Here is a 12,866-nt window from a genome sequence, read left to right as displayed (position 1 = left end):
AATTGGGTACTATCCATGGGTCTCTTTCGTACGGATTAAAAATGAAACAATTGTTTATTTATACCTCCTAAAGAAAAACTGCCACATTTCAAGAATTTCTTTTCATTTCCGACGCATCGCCCTATGAACGTCCGAAAGCACTGAACCTTTACGTTCACGTTATTGTCGGCTGGGGAAAAGTCCTTTCAGCCACAACCAGAGACACCTTTAACGGTGTTATCGATCAATGGTATTTGAGCACTTACTGGATACAAAGTGCTGTACTAAGCATTTGGGAGAGTACAGAGTCGGTAGATAGGTTCCCCTGCCCACAAAATGAGCTTAAAGTCTAGAGAGGAGACAGGCATTAATCGGCAGGGAACTTGATGGCCATCTCTGTTGTACTGGACTCTCTCAAGTTCAAGAAATATTGATGATGATGACGACGATAAATACAAATAATTTAAGGATATGTACGTAAGTGCTATGGGGGTGAGGATGGGGCGAATACCAAGTGTCCCAAGTGGGTCATTTTAGATACAGGACAGCTCTGCTATAAGAATAATAATAATAATTGTTAAGCACTCACTATGTGTCAAGCTCTGTACTAAGTGCTGGGGTGGCTACAAGCATATAGGTTGGACACGGTCCCTTTCCCTCTTGAGGCTCAGAGTCGTAATCCCCATTTTACAGATGGGGTAAATGGGGCAGAGAAGTGAAGTGATTTGCCCAAGGCCGCACAGCAGAGAAGTGGTGGAGCCATGATTAGAACTCATGACCATAGGGAGATTGGCACCCTATTTTAAAGAGAATCAGGTAGAAAAAATGATTAAAACCCAAGAAGTCCATGTCCTACGGGCCTCAAAAGAGGGAACGGAGGGCCGAAAGGTGGGGAGGGCCGTGATTTTTAAAGTCTGTCAAAACTAGTTTCAAAATTATCACGTCAAACTCATCCACCAAAAGGGATCACGCCACCATCTGAAGTGATTTTACTGGAAGAGGATGTTCTCAGCTTACCATATATATGAAAAGAGGCACAATGCTCTGCAATGCTCCCATATACTGTCCAAGAGCTATGTTAAATCTTTCGATATAGAGATCCGGAGGGCTGGCCTGGAAGACAGTAAAAATGTGAGGACAGTTTTGACATGATCTAGAGCAAATCAAGATTCCAAGAGGCCACAAGCTGAATGTGATCCAAAAGCAACCGAGAAATCAGCAATCACAACGCTTGAAATCTGGGGGCTGGCAATTCAAGCACTACCCTAAAAGGTTCTGGAGTTCGTTCGGTTTATTTCCCCCCTCCAAACAGATCACCAAAACACAGGCACGAGATTAGCAGATAATGTGTTCACTGACTCTCCCAAACTCTTAGCACAGTGCTCTGCATACAGGAAATGCTCAACGAGCACCACTGTTTTGTAGCTTCATTTAACTGTAAAATGAGTATCTTCTTGACCAACTTAGTACGACGACTTGTCTTGTGCCGCCGAGTCGTTTCCGACCCATGGCGACCCCACGGACACGCCTCTCCCAACGCCCCGCTCTCCATCTGCAATTGTTCTGGTAGTGTAACCGGAGAGTTTTCTTGGTAAAAATCTGGAAGTGATTTGCCACCGTGGCCTTCTGCGTAGTAAGCTCGAGTCCCCACCCTCGACTCTCTCCCATGCCGCTGCTGTCCAGCGTGGGTGAGTTTTGACTTGTAGCAGATTGCCTTCCACTCGCTAGCCAGTGCCCAAGCTAGGAATGGAATAGGCCTCTGGCTTGACTCTCCCTCCTACAGCCGAGACTGGTAGAGTCCTTGAAACTCTTCAGGTGTGACGCTGAGAGGGGGAGTAAGATGTAGATATATTTTAACAAGATGCCACAAAGGGGAAACACTGTTGAAAATCTTCCGTTCACCCCAACGGTACTGACTGAATGCCTATTGTGTGCAAAGCCTTGAACTGCACATTTGGGAGAGGACAATACCTCTTGGCCCACTAATGCTCTTAATCGGTTCCCTGAAAATAATAATAATAATAATAATAATGTTGGTATTTGTTAAGCGCTTACTATGTGCCAAGCGCTGTTCTAAGCGCTGGGGTAGACATAGGGGAATCAGGTTGTCCCACGTGGGGCTCACAGTCTTAATCCCCATTTTACAAATGAGGGAACTGAGGCACAGAGAAGTTAAGTGACTCGCCCACAGTCACACAGCCGACAAGTGGCAGAGCTGGGATTCGAACTCATGAGCCCTGACTCCAAAGCCCGTGCTCTTTCCAATGAGCCACGCTGCTTCTCTAAGAAACCATGGTGATAATCACGATGGTATCTGTTAAGCGCTTACTATGTGCCAAGCACTGGGGCAGATACAAGGTGAAGAGGAAAATGGTAACCAAAAGTGCACTGACGTGTTATTTCCCAGAGGAAGTCATCTGAGTGTGCTCAAGCGCACCCCCCAACTAGGGATAATAATAATGGTGGTATTTGTTAAGCGCTTACTATGTGCAGAGCACTGTTCTAAGCACTGGGGTAAACACAGGGGAATCAGGTTGCCCCACGTGGGGCTCACAGTCTTAATCCCCATTTTACAGATGAGGGAACTGAGGCACAGAGAAGTTAAGTGACTTGCCCACAGTCACACAGCTGACAAGTGGCAGAGCCGGGATTTGAACCCATGACCTCTGACTCCAAAGCCCGTGCTCTTTCCACTGAGCCACGCTGCTTCTCTAAGAAACCATGGTGATAATCACGATGGTATCTGTTAAGCGCTTACTATGTGCCAAGCACTGGGGCAGATACAGGGTGAAGAGGTTGTCCCCTTTGGGGCTCACAGTCTTAATCCCCATTTTACAGATGAGGTAACAGGCACAGAGAAGTTAAGTGACTTGACCAAATCACACAGCTGACGAGTGGCAGAGCGGGGATTAGAACCCACAACCTATGACTCCCAAGCCACTCTGCTTAGTTACATCAACAAAAAGCAATTTCCGTTCATTTATTCGATCGTATTTATTGAGCGCAAACTGTGTGCAAAGCACTATACTAAGCGCTTGGGAGAGCATAATGTTAAAACCAAGGGACACATTCCCTGCCCACAACAGGCTTACAGTCTAGAGGGGGAGAATACAAATATGTGAATTTGCATAAGTGTGCCACTTTCTCTGTAATTTTTGCAACTCCAAACACGTGAGGGAATTAAGCCTAGCTAGAAGAGGAACAGGATTTGAAGTGGGGGGAGCTCAGAAGGGGAGGAGGAAGAGGAAAGGAAAGAAGCCCTTATTTCTTTTGCCCTCTCCAAGTGTTGCTTATAATAGACATTTCATGAATCAGCCCCTTAAATCTTCCACCCTCTTCCTCGTCAGAGCGAAGAGAAGCCTTCTTGAGCCTGACTTCAGGATGCTCCAACCCCAGACTTCCTCCTCTGCCACTATCATTGCTTACAAAAACAATCTGTCAATCTCCTCCTCCAAATCAGGGCGGCGGGGGAGGAGAGTTTGGGGATGGAGGCAACCGGGAGTAAATCCCATCGAGTAAAACCAAGAGGAAATCCCATCTATACACTCGGTTCCGTCACAGTGCAGGTTTTCACTGCAGTTTTGACCACAGTGCTGCTAGGAAAAGTCTGTCGGATTCCGTGTGACTACTTGGCTACAGCGGGCTGAGGGAAAAGAAAGGGCGTGCGGTGTTAGCTTTCCTTAGTGCACGGCTGGGCGGGAAAGGAACTCCTGCATTATAGGACAGCTCAGAGCGTACCGATAATCAAACGTCTTGAATTACTTATTTTTGTACCTATTGCTGCATCCTTAATTTTCAAAATGGTATTCCTTCGCAGTCTAAAACAAAATCAATGCTATTTGAGCACTTGCTGTGGGCAGAGCACTGTACTAAGCGCTTGGGAAAGTACGATATAACAATACAGATGACATTTCCTGCTCACGATGAGCTTAGAGTCTAGAGGAAGGGAGGAGAAAAAGAAATAAATAAAAATCTGCCGTTATCAATATTAGAATGAAATAGGCTTTAATCATTCTTTCACGTCAGACAATATACGTCAGAGGGAGAGGAAAGGAAGGGTTTCAAGAAGTGGCATGGACATTCAGTAGCGTTAGGCAAAACAGCTCTAAAAGAAGAGCATTAAACACCACAGCCCTTGCCCTACAGGAGTTTATGGCATAATTCCAAACTTTTTCAACTAAAAATACACTTTTCCCCACGGTATGACAAAAAGTGGCAATTATTAAAGCAGAGGCCACAAGTGAAATTAAAATGCTGCCTGAATAAACTGTCAAGGGGTTGATTCAGTTACAGGATAATCAGAGTTTGTATAAATTTGGTACCAGAGCAGCAGTTTTCTTTCGTGATTGCCAATTTATTGCCATGTTATCCTATCTATGGAGTCAGGCTTGGAACAGCATATTATACGTTTACTTCAAAGTGTAAATGCACCCCCAAAATCAGTTTAATCACATACGCAAGTTTCTCCTGTCCGTAACTCCACAGCTTATACAGGAACTTCTCTGTTCTGACTGCACTTCACTCTCCAAACTAACAGAGGCTTGATAATTAAACCAAATGCTAAGAAAATAAATCTTCCAATGAACGCTCCTCAATTTCTGGACATGTTTCTGAAAAATATGTTTTTACCCTGGAGGTTTGTTTCTTTCTATGCAACACAGACCAGTTAATTCAAACCTCTTCAGAAGTTAGGACTATTGAAAATGGTTCTGAGAGGAAGCAAAAAGTCCCTTTCTAGGAATATTTCAATGAACAAAAAAGAAATGACCGATTTAGCAAGTAAGTTAAACACGCTGCTATTCCCAGAATCGACAGGTTTCTGTAGAGTTTTGGCCCAAAGGGAAAACTGAATGCCTGCTTTTAAAAAAAGTTTTTTGTTAAGGGCTTACTATGTGTCAAACACTGTTCTATGCGCAGGGGTAGGTACAAGTTAATTAGTTTGGTCACAGTTTCTGTCCCGTGAGAGGTTCACAGTCTAAGTAGGAGGGGGAACAGGTATTTAATCCCCATTTTACAGCTGAGGAAACACAAAGAGAAGTAAAGTGACTTGCCCAGCTCCACACAGCAAGCAACTAGCAGAGTTGCTCTACACCTTAAACTTGCTGTAGGCAAGGAGTGTGTCTGTTTACTGTTATATTGTACTCTCCCAAGTGCTTAGTACAGTGCTCTGCACACAACTGAATGAAAGAGTGAATGGATGAAATGGCAGAGCCAGGATTAGAACCTAGGTCCTCTGACTCCCAGGCCTGTGCTCTTTCCACTCGGCCACGCTGCTACTCTGTGCTCAGTCTTGCTTCTGAGGTGGGGCCCAGCCTGGTGATGGGCCATGCATGTGACATCTACACTTCTAACCTCTTTAGACTCGCACCTGGATCCCTGGCCTATGGAGGTTCTTCCCCTCTATGCTGTAAGCTCGTTGCGGGCATGGAATGTGTCTGTTATACTGTTCTCTCCCAAGCGCTTAGTAACAATAATAATGGTATTTGTAAAGCGCTATGTGCAGAGCACTGTTCTAAGCGCTGGGGTAGACACAGGGTAATCAGATTGTCCCACGTGGGGCTATTTTTTAATCCCCATTTTTACAGATGAGGTAACTGAGGCACAGAGAAGTTAAATGACTTGCACAGCAGAAAAGTGGCAGAGCTGGGATTAGAGCCCTCAACCTCGGACTCCCAAATCCGGGCTCTTTCCACTAAGCCAAGTGATCTGCACACAGTAAGTGCTCAATAAACACAATCAACTGCTCTACATAGGCTACGTTTTCCGAGCTTAAAAAAAACCAACCTAATTATGCTCTTCATCATCGATGGTATGTAAAGGGCCTGTGTGCTGAGCGCTCTGCAAAACCCTTGGGAGAGAATCCAGAAGCCAAGAGAGAGTTTCTACATTCTAGGCCTTTACAAGGTAATGGAAGGGAGGGAGAGGATCCTGGCAAACTGGAATTATCAAAGAAATACAGAATTTAGCAACAGACAGGTGCCTTTTTCCCCCCCAAGCTATTAGGCAGGGACAAAAATATTTTTTCATCTAGATGATTCAGATACTCCATTCATTTTGAATACATATTCATTTTTCCAGGAGTGGGATAACTTTAATTTTCAAGTAAAAGATTACATTTACGGTTCCTGTACACAGAGTGGAGGAATATAAGAATCCATAGAGAACCAGTGTGGTCTAATGGTTAGAGCAACGGTCCAGGATTCAGGAGGACCTGGATTCTAATCCCGACTCCGTCACTGACCTTGGGCAAGTCACTTCACTTCTCTGTGCCAGTTACCTCATCTGTAATGGGGATTTATAATAACAATAATAATAATAAAATAATAATAGAGGTATTTGTTAAGCACTTACTATGATCCAAGCACTGTGCTAAGCACTGGGGTGGAAACAAGCAAATTGGGATGGACACAGTCCCTATCCCACTTGGGCCTCACAGTCTCAACCCGCTTTTTACAGATGAGGTAACTGAGGCACAGAGAAGTGACTTGCCCAAGGTCACAATGCAGAGAGGTGATGGAGCCGGGATTAGAACCCATGACCCTCAGACTCCCAGGCCCATGTTCTACCCACAACAACGGGCTGCTTCTCCAAGATTATGAGACTCTCTGTGATTAAGACTTTTAGCCCCATGTGGGACAGGGACTGTGTCCAACCCAATTAGCTCCTATCTACCTCAGTGCTCAGTTCCATGCCTGGTACCTAAGTGCTTAACAAATACCATAATCCATAAAAGGAATAGTTATTTTTCATCCACAGCGGAATATGCCAACCTGGTCAACTGCACTAGAATGACTACAACTTCCCTGACTACATCGGTAGCAACTGGTAAGTTTATTTGTGACTATTCCCTTATTAGTTTAAAAGGAAAGGACTTCGCCCAATAAAATGAAAAATAACAGCTGATTTGGAGTCTGCCAATTTTGACTAAGTCACTTTTCAGACTATCGGTAACCCTAAAGTGTAAATACATTCAAAAAAAATCAAGCCTCCTTAACCTGCTACGATTTACAATTCCACCAATGCCTTTAAAATGATTTTAGATAAAAATACGGCTATACCAATTATTATTTCAAAATAATAACGATGGAATTGATTAAGCCCTTACTCTGCATGTCAAGCACTTTGCTAAGCACTGGATAGAGAGAAGACAATCGGGGCAAACGCAAGGAGTTCACACTCTAAAGGAAGAGAGAACAGACTGATTTGGGAGACTGACGTCCAAAGAGGTTAATAATAATTTTGGCATTTGTCAAGCGCTTACCATGTGCAGGGCACTTTTCTAAGCGCTGGGGTAGATACAGGGTAATCAGGTTGTCCCACGTGAGGCTCAGAGTCTTCGTCCCCATTTTACAGATGAGGGAACTGAGGCACAGAGAAGTTAAGTGCCTTGCCCACAGTCACACAGCTGACAAATGGCAGAGTCGGCATTCGAACACATGACCTGTGACTAGTTAGGTGACTTAACTAGTTGAGCTAGTGTTAAGTGACTTGTCCAAGGACCCACATGGGGCAAGTGGTGAGAAACAGTACAGTTTGGTGGAAAGTGCCCGGGCCAGGGAATCAGAGGTCGTGGATTCTAGTCCCACCTCTGCCACCTGTTTGCTCTGTGACCTTGGGCGAATCCCTTCACTTCTCTGTGCCTCAATTACTCATCTGAAAAATGAAGATTAAATCCTCCTCTCTCCACCTTAGATCGCGTCGTGAGCCCTACTGGGACAGGAACCGTATCCAACCTGATTATCTTGTATCTACCCCAATCAATCAATTGCTCCACTTAATGAATTCAGAGAGATATGGAAACAGAAGTCAGTCAATTGTATTTATTGCGCACTTACTGTGTGCGGAGCACTGTACAAAGCACTTTGGAGAGTACAATATAACAGCCACATTCCCTGCCCACAGTGAGCTTACAGTCTAGAGACTGAACATTGCATATTCTCCTTCACAGCCAATGAAAATTTTCCTCTGACACCTACTCCATTTGGTTTGCTTAAATAAGCACAGAGATTTTAGGTCACAGTGCAACTATTCAGCTACACAGCACGCTTCTTTCCACCTTCTGAATATCCAATATTCTCCTTTGCAGCCAATGATAATTTTCCTCTGACACCTGCTCTAGCTTGTTGGCAAGAGGCAAACCTTATTCAATTATATGGATTCAATTACTGATGCTTAAACTTTCCCAGAATAAAACAATCTTAAATACGAGCCAAACACCTCGCCAGAAGAAAGACAACAGCAATACTTCTTTTACTTATCACCTGCCCGATTTTAAAACAGACAATATGGCCATCATACGAAAGCCTGCCGTAAACGTATTTTATGGTATTTTAAGCTCTTACTACGTGCCAGAATCTTTATTAAGTGCTGGGATAGATACAAGCATATCAGGTTGGATGCAGTCACCGTCCCACCTGGGGCTCACAGTCTTAATCCCCATTTTACAGATGAGGTAACGGGCACAGAGAAGATAAGTGACTGGCCCCAGGTCACACAGCAGGCAAGTGACTCCCAGACCCATCGCTGCTTCTCTATATATTGCATATTGATAGCTTTTGATACTATATGATCAAGAAAGGGGTGGTTCTCTGAGCAAAAGCTTTCTAAGGAGCGAAAGAAAAGGAGGCAAGAGAGAAAAAACAGGGCCAGGTGCTGTTGAACATTCAAAATGACACCCCAGCAAGAGATGGTCTTTTATGTGCAGAACAGGCCGGTCCTTACCAGCCCAACATCCTTTAAAGGTGAATCCCACTATGTGTGGTGTCCTCAAACATGGAAGACATACGTAAACATAAGGAAAGGTGAAATATATTCATTCAATCGTATCTGAGTGCTTGCTGTGTGCAAATATCTGAAGAGGAGCTTTATTTTGAAAAATAAAGTGATTTTCCTGGGTTGGCTTTTCAATTAGGAACATTGCAGTTCAGCATTTTTTCCAGCCACGTTGAAAGGAACCACTACAGGAATCTTAACGGGAGGTAAAGAGGATAGCCATCTTTGAGCTGTTCTGCCCCCCTTAATAATCTAAAGCCAGGATTCTCTTATCTTTCTTCAGTAGTAAGAGTTTTTCCATGGACTGCTGGAAAAGCTGAATACAGAAAGCTTTGAGACCTGCAGCCAACCGAACTGAAGCCAACAGCATGTGTGACATTTCTGGATTTACTCCAGGACTCCGGTTTTCAATAGAGGAACCGACTTTATGACACCAAGCTAAACAGGATTGTAAGCAGCACGGTCTGCGAGAAGCAGCTTGGCCTAATGAATCCTGCAAAGACCTGGGGGTCAGAAGGTCATGGGGTCTCATCTTATCTCTGCCACTTGTCTGCTGTGTGACCGGGGGCAAGTCACGTCACTTCTCTGTGCCTCGATTCCCTCATCGAGGATTAAGACCGAGAGCCCTCTGTGGGACAGGGATTGTGTCCAACCTGATTATCTTGTTATCACCTCAGCACTTAGAACAGTGTCTGGCACATAGGAAGTGCTTAACGAATACCATAATTATCATTATTAAGCTCAATGGGGGCAGGGAATGTGACTATCATCGTACTGTGCTCTCCCAAGCACTCAGCACAGTGCTCTCCATATAGTGAGTGCTCAATAAATACAATTAACTGTCTGACAAGTCCACCCCTTCCCTCCTCACGGCTTTCTTGTCTGTCTCTCTCTCGTGCACCCCTCTCCCGTATCCTCTCCCCCGCTCCCCGCTCAATAGCATTCCGTAACCTGTGGCCAGAAAGCCAGGAGGGAAAGGGGAAGGTTCCTCTCTCGGCTTCTAAGCCCCCGCTGGTGACAGTGACAGAGGTTCCACCCCTACTGTAGGGGGGCATCATGCAGGCCCCACTCACTCTCCGCCTCCCACCCTCCGCCAGTCCCCGGCGGCATGTTGAGGGTGACGGAAGTGCCCGCAACCTCGGCGGGAATACCTCACAAGCCCCTCTCGCCTTAGCCCAACCAGGTCCGGCCCGGTGCCCCCAAACTTGGCCGCGACAGAGGAGAAGAAAGCAGGGCTGGCGACGCTTTGCCGGGCCCCACCTCAGAAGACGCCTGGGCCCGGAAAGGGATCCCTGAGCATGAGGCAGAGCGCGGGCAAGAGCCGCTGCCCCGGGGCCTGAACCACTCCCAGGGAACTCTGCTCTGAATAACCCCGCGGCCATCCACCGGGAACCACCAACCCTTCCTACACAGGTACAGAGATGCTTCTACTAGCAAAGCTCAGCGCCCACATTTCTCATGGGCAAAGGATCCCGGGATTTTCAAAGACCAGCAAAGTCAAAAAGTGCTGAGCAGAAATGGACCTAAAACCTAGTGAGCATTTATCTCTAGGAGGCTTGCCACCAAAGCCTTTTCTAACTTCAGGGAGCATTGGAAACAAAGATTCAGACTTTAGAAATTTCATATTCATTACAGTAACATGAACAAAAGAAAGACCCTTAGGAAACATTCCTAAAAAAAAAAAAATCACTAAAGATCAAAATTAGAACTAGTCAAATTTTTAAAAAAACGTAGTGGAAAGAGCACACGACTGGCAATCAGAGAACATGGGTTCTAATCCCAGCTCTGCCACATGAGTCCTGAGCGATGTTGTGAGACTTTAACTTCTTTGTCCTTCAGTTCCCTCATCTGTACAATGCGGATTAAGACTGTGGGCCCCATGTGGGACAAGGACTGGGCCCAACCTGATTAACTTGGATCTAACTAAGTGCTTAGAATAGTGCTTGGCACTTGTAAGCGCTTAACAAGTACTGTAATTATCATTATTATTTTAAAGTCCCCATTATATTAAATACACTTATTAGGAAGATGTACATGAAGCTAAGCACATTTGTCCATCTTAACACCGTCTCAAATTTGGAAGAAAATTTTATGCTGGATTAGCAATTTAGATTACTCAGACAAGAAAAGACGAGATCATTTTACAGAATTTAGATTAATATGCTATTTCAACGGGACAAAAGCTAAAGAGTATAGCACGAATCAACAATCAATTCCTTACCTGCAGCTCCTTTGAGACTCTCTCTAAGTGGTTAGTTATCTTCTTTATCAGATCACTATACATCTGCTCTGAGTGTTGCTGGCATACGCATTTATACACACAACTGCAAAAAGACAGAGAAAACTACTTTCATGGTGATTCGCTTATGGCAACCTAAATTAAAAAGCTACCACCTAAATTAGCAGTTCCCCTTCAACTTGTGGCCAGAGAGTATGCAAAACCTTAAGTTTAAACTCAACGAGAGCATCGAGCGTTGTCATAAACTACATCTCCCTCCTCCCCGCCTTCCACTTCCCCTTGGCTTTGTATTATCCTGAGTTACACCAGCTCCCCAGTGTACACATTTGTCATCAGTATTTATAAAACTGCTGGGATCCACATCGACCACAAATCACTTTGTTGTGCACTAGAAAGATTACAAGATTACAAGCATATTTGAGTGCTTACTGTGTGCAGGGCAGCGTACTAAGCACTTGGGAGCGTACAATGCAAAAATTCAGCAGATACAATCCCTGTCCACAACGAGCTTACAGTATAGAGGGAGCTTCAGTCTACAGGATTTTCTCCTAATGAGAAAATCCTTAATGACAATAGTGGTGGTATTTGTTACGTCCTTACTGTGGACCAAACACTCTAAGCGCTGGGGAAGATACCAGGTCATCAGGTCCCACACAGGGCTCACATTCTACGTAGGAGGGACATCGGGTATTGAATGCCCACTTGACGGTTCATTCCTTCAATCGTATTTATCGAGTGTATACTGTGTGCAAAGCACTTAGGGACCTGAGGCACAGATAAGTTGAGAAGCAGCACTGATCTAGTGGATAGAACACGGGCCTGGCAGTCGGAAGAACTTGGTTCTAAATCCCAGCTGTGCCACTTGTCCGCTGTAAGACCTGGGGCAAATCTCAACTTCTCGGACCCTCAGTTCCCTCAACTGTAAAATGGGGATTCAATTCCTGATCTCCCTCCTACTTAGAATGGGATGATTATCTTGTATCTACCCCAGCACTTAGAACAGTGCCTGACACACAAAGCAAGCACTTGAATACCACAAAGAACAGTGACTAGCCCGAGGTCACTCATCAGCTGGCATTAGAATCCAGGTCCTACGACTCCCAGGCCGTGCTCCTTCCACCAAGCCACACTGCTTCCCTAACGAAAACGCCTTAAAATCATAACTGAAAGGAGCTGTATTCGGAGAGTACCGAACCGGTCTCCAAAAGGCTCTGCCACATACGCTGGGGCAGCATTTTTGATAGGAAGTGCTCACCAGACGATACCGCAGAAACTTCCTCTCTTCGCTCCCATCTGTTTATGTGCTCTAGGCCCAGAAACATTTATGAAAATGTGACTTCTCTAGGGGCTGTTCGGAGGGAACAGAAGGAGCGGGAGTGCATTCTGTTCCAAAGTGGGGTTTAAGAACAGATGACAACCTCAGAGACAGGGCATCACCTAAGACGAGTGAGGGCTTGTAAAGCCTAATGAACATTACTCTTCGTCAGCTTGAAAGAGCACGGGGAGGTGGGAAGGGCAAAATTCCGGTCTTGCCACTAGCTGACCTCCCTACGGGGAGAGCCGTTTAATGCTTCGAGGTCTCAGTTGTTCCCATCTGGAAAACTAGGCCTAGTGTCACCCTGTCCTTTCCTAGCTCACAGAAATACCGTGAGAAGCAGTAAGATAGGAAAGTACCTTGAGTTTTACTAATCGAAGGCACTACTGAAATCCACGTTCAATCAAGCAATCAGTGGTATTTATCGAGCACTTGCCAAGGGCAGAACGCCAATGTTCGGCAAAGTACAATAAAACGGAGCTGGACGACGTGGTCTCTGCCCACAAGGAGCTTACGGTCTTCAGGGATAGTATTATTATTATTCTGTCCTCTAATTTATTA

At 45.1% G+C, this 12,866-nt stretch overlaps 1 protein-coding gene across 1 annotated transcript in view; it reads right to left on the bottom strand.

The window, feature by feature from the left end:
- CACUL1 (CDK2 associated cullin domain 1) overlaps window positions 1-12,866 on the bottom strand; it is a 49,100-nt gene that overhangs the window by 17,786 nt on the left and 18,448 nt on the right. The window contains exons 3-4 of the mRNA XM_029080713.2: window positions 10,973-11,075; window positions 997-1,092 (exon numbers count right to left, since the gene is read on the bottom strand). Coding sequence (XP_028936546.1) covers window positions 997-1,092; window positions 10,973-11,075 — 199 coding nt within the window. The remainder of the gene's footprint in view (window positions 1-996; window positions 1,093-10,972; window positions 11,076-12,866) is intronic.

Source organism: Ornithorhynchus anatinus, chromosome 16, assembly GCF_004115215.2.
Source record: "Ornithorhynchus anatinus isolate Pmale09 chromosome 16, mOrnAna1.pri.v4, whole genome shotgun sequence".
Lineage (NCBI taxonomy): Eukaryota > Metazoa > Chordata > Mammalia > Monotremata > Ornithorhynchidae > Ornithorhynchus > Ornithorhynchus anatinus.
Note: the sequence above shows the minus strand (reverse complement) of the source record. Positions and strands in the feature narration are given on the sequence as shown.